The sequence below is a fragment of the Gekko japonicus genome, unplaced genomic scaffold, assembly GCF_001447785.1.
Source record: "Gekko japonicus isolate JY-2015 unplaced genomic scaffold, Gekko_japonicus_V1.1 scaffold1892, whole genome shotgun sequence".
Classification (NCBI taxonomy): Eukaryota; Metazoa; Chordata; class Lepidosauria; order Squamata; family Gekkonidae; genus Gekko; species Gekko japonicus.
This window is the reverse complement of record NW_015165303.1, coordinates 229,591-241,292: the sequence shown is the minus strand read 5'-3', so window position 1 is coordinate 241,292 and position 11,702 is coordinate 229,591. Positions and strand designations below refer to the sequence as shown.

At 46.8% G+C, this 11,702-nt stretch overlaps 1 protein-coding gene across 1 annotated transcript in view; it reads left to right on the top strand.

The window, feature by feature from the left end:
* Positions 1–2,224, top strand: part of CRISPLD1 (cysteine-rich secretory protein LCCL domain containing 1) — a 59,521-nt gene extending 57,297 nt beyond the window's left edge. Inside the window, exons 13-14 of the mRNA XM_015410422.1 lie at positions 795–925; positions 2,173–2,224. Of these exons, the coding sequence (XP_015265908.1) occupies positions 795–925; positions 2,173–2,224 (183 nt within the window). The remainder of the gene's footprint in view (positions 1–794; positions 926–2,172) is intronic.
* The last annotated feature ends 9,478 nt before the right edge of the window (positions 2,225–11,702 follow it).

Below are 11,702 nucleotides of genomic sequence, written 5' to 3'. Positions count from 1 at the left end.
TGCGATAATTGGGTTGCCGCCCCCGCCAGCCTGCAACTGTGTGGGTGGGTGGGTGGGGGAGGGAAATTGGGCCGCGGCGAGCAGCTAATCGCTGCCGCCAGCCTTCAAGGGGCAGAGGGAAATTGGGGCACTGCGAGCGGCTCATCGCCGCTGCTGGCGGCCTTCAAGGGGGGGGGAATCAGGCTGCAGCAAGCGGTGATGAGCTGCCACCGCCGGCCTTCCACTGATATCCTCCAGGCCTGGCTAGTTTGGGGGGGGGGTTCGGGTGGCGGTGAGCAGCTTATCGCCGCTGCCGGTGGCCTTCAAGTGATCCTTCGCCAAGGCCTGGCTAGTCAGGGATGGCGGTGGCGCCGCTCTTCAAGTGCTCCCCAGTTCCACTTACCCACCAGGTGGTTGTCAGCAGTAGTCTGATGTCTGAGGGGACCGGGTGCAGAGGCAGGGCTACAGCCTTTGTGTTCTGAGGTGGGACTTAGGCAACACAGCCAATGGAAGCTGGGGAAGCTTCTGACAGAGAGTTCAAGCCTCCAAACACTGTTGGTGCACATTTTCTCTCCGCTGCGTCTGATGCTGCGTCTTACTCAATTATATATAAGGGAGATATATATATATATAGTGTATATATATTACAGCTGACTTCAAATTTGAACCTCAAATTAAGTTAGTTTAATTCTATTAGAATAAATTATTCTTACATTATTTTTAATTTCTCTGGATTTGTACTGGGGAATTTTCAATCTCCAGTTAATTCAAATGACCGAAGTTTTAAAAAATCCTTCTGTCTTTTTTCCTTCCAGGTATCTAGTATCTGTCGGACAGCTATACATGCTGGAGTAATGCGCAATGAAGGGGGGTTTATTGATGTTATGCCAGTGGATAAAAGACGGATGTACATTGCTTCATTTCAAAATGGAATCTTTTCAGAAAGGTACTAAGCAGAACTTTTATGAACACTGTTTGCTATCAATATGCATATACTTACCATGTTTTTTCAGTCATATTACATTTTTGTAGGGATTGTGAAGTCAATGTGTTTATACTGAAGTAACTAAATAACACTGGACTGTGAGTTGAATGTATGAGATGCATATGAGTTTCAGTGTGGTATAATGGTTAGAGTGTTGGACTAGGATCTAGAAGACCCAAATTTGAATCTGCACTCTACCATGGAAATATACTGGGTGACCTTAGACAAGTCACACTCTCAGCACAACCTACCTCACAAGGTTGTAAGGATAAAATGGAGAACAGGAGAGTGAAGTAAGCTGTTTTGAGTCCCCATTGAGAAAAAAGGTGGGCTGGAAAATGAAGTAAATAAATAATAAAAATAGCTGAATAGGGGGGGGGCAGATAAAAGGTAGGTTGGTGGATGGGTGGGAAAGAGAGAAGGAAGCAGAGAAAGGTGAGGATAAGGGGGTTGCCAGGAGCAGGGGAAGAGGAAATAGTGTGGTGAGGGTGTACAGGGGAAAGTGAGAAGCTTTCTAGAAGTCTTTGTAGGTTCCCTACCTCACAAGTGAGCCCATGGTGGCCTCATAGCTAGCACTGCACAACTGGGCCATAATTATCCCTGGTAGAGGCTGCTAGCAGGAGGAAAACAGGGAAAGCTGGAGATGTGGGCAAATAAAGGTAAGTTGGCTAGTGATTGGGGAGGAGATGAGGAAGCAGGAAAGGAGGAGAGGCTATGGGCACTTTCAGGGAAGAGGAACAGGAAATAGTGAGGGAAATGAGATGACCCCGCAAAATTTTTGCAGGTCTCCTGTTTTCACACATGCACATCAATTCAGTGATATATCACTGAATCCATAATACTTGTCAGATCTCGTCAGATCTCAGAAGTTAATCAGGGTCAACTGTGGATAGTACTTGGATGGGAGACTTCCTTGGAATACCAAGTTGGGAGGACAGAGGCAGGCTTTATTCAGCCACCTCTCTGAATATTCTCCAGGCCCCCAGTAGGGGTGAGTCACCAGGGGTCAACGTGACTTCCATGTGCAGACACACACATACCAAACAAATTAAGCTAAAAATTTTCTATGTAGAATTCAATATAGAAATTTAGGAAGGTGTTAAAGTGGCCCTTTTATTTTATATATATAAATAACAGAAGTGCTTGGTGAGATTAAGATTTTACAAGCTAAATTTTGTGGAATAACTTCTTTTGTTATCTTTCTGCAGTTTACAGAATCCTCCAGGAGGCAAGGCATTCAGAGTGTTTGCGGTAGTTTGAAATACCAAGTAAACAAAAAAGAAAAGAAGAAAATGGCATGCTTGGAAGAAGTGAAAATGTCATTTAATATACTTCCTAAAATTTGTATAAAGGTGTAATATTACTGTACAGAAGACATTTAACCTTTTATGTCTGAAAAGGAGCTTAACTGCATGTAAATCTTAATGGGGAAAATCTGTAAATTAAACATGGGATGCATGATGAACTATGAGGATAAGTAACTTGTTTTGATCCTGTGTTAAATATTGCTATATTTTCTTAGCATTTATTCCTATGCAGTTCATTCAAACCTTATAAAATGCTCCAGTATCAAAAACAAACAATAAAAAACTCACTACATTATTGTTACCATTGGATTGCATCCAAGCCTGTGTTGAACAAGTAGAAATTGTGCAAGAGGGGAGACAGTTTCCAGTGCTGTTTCTGAAGGGCCTCCGATTCTCAGGAGTGACTTTTCAAGGTTCAGGGACTGTAGACTGAATGGGGCAGTTATCAAAGACCCACTCTATAACCAGAGCTTGCACTTATTTAGATCCAACCCAATCATGATTATTATAGTGCTATGTATGCCACTAGCATTATCCATAAATTTATCTCTGTTATGGGCCAAGATATGACCTTTGAAATATTAACAAGCATGTGCTTGGCTGTAGGATTGATCCCACAAGCCACATATGTTGGTGTATAGTGTTGATGAATGGAGAAACCCCACTGTAAAACAATGGATCATACATGCCAAAGTCCATTTATTTTCTGCATCTATCATATTCCTGCAGAGCAGGACACAAATCCAAAGATTGCTATTTTATATACTATTTCACCATTTCATTTGATTTCATTTATGCTGAATAGCCCTGTGTGTTACTTTTTCCATATTGTGGTATATTAGAAAACCATAATGGTGACATTATCAATCTTTCTATGAAACGCTGTAAAGCTGATCAATACTATATCTTTGGATTTGTCATTGACTTTATAGTTTCTTTAAAAATATTATTGGTATTCGTACGTGCATCAAAATATTTTTCCTTTGTTTCGCTACATGTACTACCTCATGTAGTTAGGGAAGTATTGTTAGCTTTTATGGAAATAACTTTTTGGAATAAAAGCCAACTAAATACAGATTTGACAGTCTTTGTAAATCCATACTGAAATGTTAAAACATTCCAGGGTTCAAACTCTACATCTGTGGTTGAAAGATATCAGAGTGGGGCTGGAGAAGAACTTTTACACTGGAGTATTTCAGCTAATCAGGGTAGACATTTATGGACTATATGGACTAGTATCGGATTCCATATTAGGAAACTATATTTTATTAGTTAAAACATCAAATTTGACAAGGAGGTTTGCAAAAGAATGAACAATTCCAGTATGTACCCAACCTCATTAATCTGCACTTTCCTACTCACTCTCATTCACCAATCAAGCCAAAGTTTTCTGTGGAGCAAAGGTGGAGGCCTGACCTGCCATTCCAAAAGTACTGTGTCCTATGCATGAGAAATGCTTTCTTCAACCTTTCCCAAAGTAGTTCAAAGAGATCACACCTGAGCAGTGCTTTGGACTCTGGTTTTTCCATTCCACTCTAGTATACAGTCCACTAGAGTCTACTTTCTCTGTATTCTTAAAAGTAGCTGCTATAAAATATCTTAAAGATAAAACAATCAGAAAACAATTTCATGAACGAAACTTGCTTTTCAATGTGTTCATTCTTTGTTCAGTATTTGCTAAAATTCCATCTGTTTCTTGTTCTATTTTTATTTATTTTGGAATCTTTTGCCTTCTGAATAAGCAATTCTATTATTGTTTCAGAGCAGCTCCAAAACCTTGGGCAGCAGGCAGCATTAAGCACAGAAACAGAAAAGTGATTTTTTTTTTTTGCATGAAAGCTTAGTTTCTGGATTAAAATCAATTGTCTCCACAAAGGATTGTATTGTCTGAACTAATTTAATACTTGCTGCACTGGGGCTGATATGCCTCCCCGGCACAGCTATAATTGATCCAAGAGCTAAAGAAATGGTTTAGTGAAATATTCTGATCCTCTCTTATTCATCTAGAATGAATTATGGGCTAAATTCGATTGCTTGGGTTTTGTTGTTTTAAATGAGCAAGTACTTTAGCAATGTTATTTGGCTTGAAGGTAACAGCTGGTGTTTTCACCATTAGGATGGAAATTAAAGAATGTGGTGTGAAATATACATAACTGCGCACCAATCTTTTAGTTTGCAAGTTAGCCATTTAATACTATGAATTCAATTTACACTGACAGAGTTGCTTATTCAATGGATGTTCTAATGTCAAGATGGAAAATTAAGTATTTGCCCAATGTGAAGTGCACTGTATTAGAACATAAGGATTCTTCCCTGGTGATAGGTGTATTTCATAGTCCTATAACAGGCAAGGTAATCTCTTAGCAAGACCATTCATCTATGAAGCTTCCTGAGTGGCTTTGGGCAATCTATTATCTCAGTTTACTTCACATGACATACCTCATATTGCTAAACTTCCCACAACTGAATTCCCTGAAAGGATACAAATAAACAAAAAGGGTGAACCAAGCTACTTAGTAAAAATGTGACATCATACCTCAAACACTACCTAAAAGGCTGCATGTATTTTCCCCCTTAGGATTGCTCAATAAAATTAGATACAACTCCTTCTGACCTTAAGCAGTGTGTAGATTCTGAAAAACTCCCTTCATTGGCTTCCGCTATGCCCTTAAATCATTTCCTGCTTCACCTACACTCCTTCATGTTTCTCTGTTTCAAATTATTAGTTAGGATAGGACTGGTCATGACCAGTACCCCACTGGGCCACTGGCAGTCAGAAATATTCAGAGCCAAGCCCCAGGAACTCTTACAACTCTTTTCCTTCTGTGTCCAGCGCACCACCTGCCTGGAGCTCTTACTAACTAACTCCTCAGGGACATTTGGCTCAGCCCCATCACCAGTAAGTGTGGTTTACTATTGGAAGCCTCTGGTGAGAGAAAAACTGCTGTGAGTGCTAAACAGGTTTGAGGTGCTGGTTCACACAAACACAAGCACTGCGCAACAGGGGAGGCACGAGGAGACAACCAAGGCAGCAGAGAAAGGTGGGTGGATATAAATGGATTTTCTAATTAAAAATATATGGCACAGAAGCCTTTTGGCGGGCAGGGAGCGCAACAAAAAGAGCGTGGCACGCTGGAAGCGGGCTAGGATGGGGGGAAGGGGCCCATGGCCATGCCGTGTTCAGGCGAGGAGGGCGGCACAGGGGAGCAAATGACAGAGCCAGGTGCCTCCAGTCCAGGCAGGTGGTGTGCTGGACATGGAATGAAAAGCAACAGGAGGAGGAGAAGCGGAGGGCACTTTGAAGGACACACGTGGCCTCAGCGGGAGCAGGACAGCCAGGGGAGTGGCAGGGTTGGCAGGTGGAGAAGCAGCAGCAGCTGCCTAGGGCAAGGCGCTGGCAGCGTGGGGTGCCCAGGGCATCTTCTGGTGAGGGGCAGAAGAGGCGCTGGTGCTGGTCACTGCCAGGGAGCCCAGCAGGGTGATGGGGGAAGAGGAGGTGGCTGCTGCCCAGCGGGAGGAGGAAAACAAAGTGGTGGCAAATAGTGGTGGCAGCAGGGCCAGTTTCTGTTGCAGCAGTGAGCGGTGCAGGAGGAGGAACAGGAGGCGAAGGGGAGGGGAGGCTGCTGGGAGCAGGGGCGGGGCTTGCTGCATGTGCCAGCCACCTGGGCTCCTTACTGCCAGGGCATTGCTCCGGTGCACTCTGGCAGGAAATGAGCTCTGCCCAGCTCTATCTGTTACTGGACAGCCATCCACCTTCTGGCCCTGACATCTTGGCCGAGGCCTTCAATGCTGTGGTTGGATGGTTACGGCAGAGCCGGTTGACATGAAATCCATCAAAGATGGAGGTCCTGTACCTGGGGGGGAGTGGATGTGGGTATCAGACTCCCAATGCTGGCAGGGCCGGCTCACCCGCTAGGTGAACTAAGCATTCGCCTAGAGCGCAGGCCGGCCCTTAGGGTGCCAAACTGGACCTGCCCCCCTCCGCACCCTCCGTGCTGCTGGGACTGCCACTGCCTGCCGCCCACACTCTTTTGCGAGCCCAGGCCAAGAAGCTGGCCTTGCAGTGCCTCCCGAAGACGTCCAAGAGCTGGAGCCATGAGGAGCCGGGAGATAGGTGCGGGAGGGGCCCTGAGGAACTCCCCACTGCTGGGACTGCACCCCCTCCCACTGCCCCTTGGCTCAGGCTGCAACCACCTTGGCTGCCCTCCCCTCCCGCTGCTGGGTGGGGCCACTTTCCCTCAGGGGCGGAACTGGGTCCCCTCTTTGCAACACTCATGGCAGAGCCAGAAAGGGTCTCCCACTGCTGCTTTTTGGTTTTGAAAACGGAGGAGGGAAACCGCGGTCTACCCTCGGCAGCCGAGCCGCCCCCAGGACCTCTCTGCTCTTTTAATTCAATTTTAATTTAATTTAACTTTCAATTTGTAGACCGCTCACCCCCTAAGGGCTCTGAGAGGTTTACATTGTACAATTATCCTATCTAGGGCCACAGTATTCAGGGGGGTGACTGCCTACCGGCATCCCAGACAGCAGGGCTTGTTATTCTTGCTTCTTCTCAGCTTCCTTCCACTTCCCCCCCCCTCTCCTGGTGACGGCGTCTCTTAGTGCAGTCCTTATTGCAGCAACTCCTTTAGGCGAGATCTTTGTGGTGCGCGGCTTGTGTGATGACTGCAGCTCTGGCACACGTCCTGTTGGCTCTGCTGGGCTGCGTCGTCACGTCACCGTGCCTTCCCGTCCAATCTCCGCCTGAATTCTGCTGCCGCTTGCCGCCTGGATGTTTACCACGCTTGCTGGTCACCGGATGCCACACGTTGCTGCCTGCTCACCGTCGCCACCACCGCCACGGCTCACCGCCACTTTGCCGGTGCTCCTGCTGCACCCACTTCATAGGGAGGGAGGGTGCCCCCTGCTACCTAGAGCAGGTACCCATTTATCTACTTGCAGAGCTTTCGAACCGCTGGGTGGGCGGGAGCTGGGACAAGGGCCGGGAGCTCACCCTGGCCACAGTGGGTCTCGAACAGCCTTATGGCTGTTCGCTAGATAGTTACTGCAGGTTTTTTTACTCCCTGCGCCACCGCTCCCAATTTTACCTGTTTCATTCTTTTTTAACCAAGAATAAAAAGGCACCGCTGGCCTCTTCAGGCCAGCCGAAGGGGGGGGCAGTGGGGGAGGTGGGCTCTCTCTGCCTGGCATTAAAAGAGAGGTGCAGTGGGGTGGGGTGAGGATGGATCCCCTGCTTTTTCACGCCTGCTTTCAAACGGTGATCCCAGGGATGAAACTCTGGTTGGTGAGGGTGAGTTGCTGCTGGGCAGAATGCCCACCTGTTACGCCTCTGGTCAAGGGGCCCCACCCGCCTCTGGCGCCTTCGCCCCATACAGCCCCTGCAGCAGCAGCCTCCCCTCTGGGTGAGTTGGGGTCGACAAGGGGCCTCCGCTCCATGCCCTGCAGAAAGGTCCCCGGTTCGGCAGGCAGCCTCTCGGCATTGTCTCCTGTCCCACACAAGGTGGAGATCTGCAGGGCCATTGGGGGGGGGGAGTTTCCAGCCCTCTCCTTCCCAGACAAGCGCCTCTGGGCGCTGGTCTGCAGGAAGTGCCCGGGTAGGCTGGGAGAGGGGAGAGGCGCTTTGGGGGCACCTCCCCGGGGCACCCCTTCCCAGCGGTGGTGGGTCTGGCTGGCGGCAGTACCACTGTAGCAATTCTAGGCACAACTCAAAGAAGGTATGTTCCTTTAAAAACCTTGTTACATACCACTTGTAGTCATGCCAATGTTCCCTCTGATCTGTGGAATCTTGTGAGCAAAAAATCTACTTTGTAAACTATTGCCATTACAGTTGTCTTCCTTGTCTCCAGGCTCTGCCTGGAAGTTGGCAACCATGTAATTGGGCACACGTGGGTTGAGGGCACCAGGGGGCTAAAAAACCTCAGTCCTGCATGCTGGAAGGGGCACCTTTGGTGCTAGCACAGAAAGTGAGGAGCCTGGGATTAACACTAGATGCTTCCCTTTCTATGAAGGCCCAGGTTATTGTAGTTGCCAGATCTGCATTTTCCCATCTTAGGCAGATGGTTACTGAAACCCTATCTCTCCCCCCCACCCGGGCTTAGTTATAGTGACCCATGCAATGGTCACTTCCAGGCTTGATTACTGCAATTCACTCTACGTAGTCTTACCCTTGAGGCTGATCCGGAAATTTCAGCTGGTGCAAAATGCAGCCGCATGCGTGCTGACGTCGATGCCGGTATCTCTCCCCCTCATGATTGGCAGGTGCTCTACCAACAGCATTGGTTGCTGGCTGACTTCTGAATTTGTTTCATGGTGTTGGTAATAACCTTTAAAGCCTTACACAGCCTGGGACCAACATATCTGAGGGAACGCCTGTTCCCATACATGCCCCGATGAGCATTACGCTCTATGGACCAGCATCTTTTGGTTGTCACTGGTCCAAAGGATGTCCGCCTTGCCTCGACCAGGGCCAGGGCTTTTTCTGCCCTGGCCCCTGCTTGGGGGAACATGCTCCCTGTTGAGATTAGGACCCGGCAGGATCTTCTTCAATACTGCAGGGCCTGCAAAATGAAGCTGTTCCATCAGGCCTTTGGTTGAGTTAGCAGGCGTCTGTGTATGGCCTCCCTGAGGTTGCTGTCACCCACATACTACCTATCTACTAAGCCAAGTAATATGCTAGGCAACCTCTCAGCCAGCTGATTCTGTCAGTCTATGATTACTGTTGTAATGTTTATTATCATCGTTTAAATTTTAATTGTATTTATTGTATTATTAATATGATGTAACCCACCCTAAGCCCGCTTGCAGGATGGGAGGGCTTTAAATACAAATTATCATCATTATCTCACCTCTCAGTTGGCTTCTCTCCAGGCTACCCAGCTCCTTCAACCTTTCCTCATAGAACTTGGTCTCCAGACCCCTCACCATCTTCGTTGCCCTCCTCTGGACATGTTCCAGCTTGTCTATAGCCTTCTTAAATTGCAGGGCCCAAAACTGAACACAATACTCTAGGCGAGGTCTAACCAGAGCAGAGTAAAGCAATACCATCACTTCACATGATCTGGACACTATACTTCTGTTGATACAGGCCAAAATTGCATTTGCCTTTTTAGCTACTGCATCACACTGCTGACTCATGTTCAGTGTATGGCCTACTAAGACCCCTAGATCCTCTTCACACATACTACTGCCAAGACAAGTCTCCGCCATCCCATAATTATGCATTTGATTTTTCCTACCGAAGAATAGATTCTTTTGAACTATGGTGCTGGAGAAGACTCTTGAGAGTCCCTTGGACTGCAAGAAGATCAAATTAGTCAATCCTAAAAGAAATCAACCCTGACTGTTCCCTGGAAGGCCAGGTAATGAAACTGAAGCTCAAATACTTTGGCCACCAAATGAGAAGGGAGCACTCACTGGAGAAGACCCTGATGCTGGGAAAGATTGAAGGTCAAAGAAGACGGGGACGGCAAAGGATGAGATGGTTAGACAGTGTCATCGATGCAATGAACATGAAGGTGAGCAAACTTCAGAGGGCAGCGGAAGACAGGAGGGCCTGGCGTGATCTGGTCCATGGGGTCGCGAAGAGTCGGACTCGACTGTGCGACTGAACAACAACAACCTAAATGTAGAACTTTACATTTATCCTCATTGAAATTCATGTTATTGGTTTTAGCCCAGTTTTCCAGCCTGTATCCTGACTCTGTTTTCTACCATATTTGCTACCCTTCCCAATTCAGTATCATCTACAGATTTAATAAGTATTTCCTCTTTTTCGTCACCCAAATAATTTATAAAGATATTGAACAAAACAGGTTGCAGGACAGATCCTTGAGGCACTCCACTTGTCACTCCTTTCCAAGAGGATGAGGAACCATCCACAAGCACTCTTTGGGTGTGATCTGTCAACCAGTTACAGATCCACCTAACAGTCACAGGATCCAAACCATATTTTACCAATTTGTCAACAAGAATATTATGTGGAACCTTATCAAAAGCCTTATTGAAATCAAGATAAACTACATCTACAGCATTCCCCTGATCCAGCAAGGTAGTAACTTTCTCAAAAAGAGATAAGGTTAGTCTGACATGACTTGTTTTTGAGAAGCCCATGCTGGCTCTTAGTAATCACAGCCATCCTTTCTAAGTGCTCAACGACTGACTGTTTGATGATTTGTTTTAAAACTTCTCCAGATGTAGACATCGAGCTGACAGGTCAGTAGTTACCCATATCCTCCTTTCCCCCCTTCTTGAAGATAGGGACAACATTTGCCCACCTCCAGTCTTCTGGCACCTCACCTGTTCTCCAGGAATTCTCAAAAATAATGGACAGATGCTCAGGAATTACATCCGCAAGCTCTTTTGGATGCAGTTAATCTGATCCAGAGGAATAGTTTCATTAAAAGAAACTAGGTGCTTGTGTACTACCCCATGCCGATCCTAGGCTGCAATTAGCTATTACTATTCATAGGACCTAGGAATGCCAGCATCCAGGTGGGATCTGAGGATCCCCCAGAATTACAGCTCATCTCCGGACTACAGAGATCAGTTCCCTTGGAGAAAATGGATGCTTTGGATGGGGACTCTGGCATTGTACCCCAATGAGGTCCCTGTCCTGCCCAGGCTCTGCCCTCAAATCTCCAGGAGTTTCCCAACCTGGATCTGGCAATGCTACCCCCTCAACCCCCCCCCCCGGTGGCTGGGGGGGACCTGGCAACCCTGTGTGAGGCCTTTTTCTCAAACACAGCAAGGTAGGTTAAGCTGACAGTGACAGGTCCAAAGTTACTCTACTGCAACTTCATGGCAGAGTTGGGGGTTGAATCTGGGTCTGCCCATTCCCGGTCTCTCTAACCACTACACCACATTGGCTGAAAACTTTGCTTGTGGAACACTTGAAATGTTTGAACTTTCCCATATATTACAGAGTCATCAGAAACACTCCTTATGCATTCCTGTTTCTCGAAAGAGATAACTTGAAATATTAGAAGAGAAGAAGAGATTGGATTTATACCCTGCCCTTCACTACCCAAGGGAGTCTCAGAGCGGCTTACAAACTCCTTTCCCTTCCCCTCCACACAGCAGACACCCTGTGAGGTAGGTGGGGCTGAGAGAGCTCTGACAGAAACTGCTCTTTTTCAAGAACAGCTATGCCAGAACTATGGCTTGCCCAAGGTCATCCAGCAGGTGCAAGTGGAGGAGTGGGGAATCAAACCCGGTTCTCCAGATTAGAATCTGTGCACTTAACCACTACACCAAACTGGGAGTGTCATTAGGAAGGTCAATCCTTTACACAGGAAACAGAACATATATTACAGAAACGGCTGCAGCATTAAGCTGATGTTCTCCTACACAGAAACTGCTGCTATCACTATTCTTTTGTCACAGCATGGTGTAGTGGTTAAGAACAGTGGACTCTAATCTGTAGAACTGGGTTT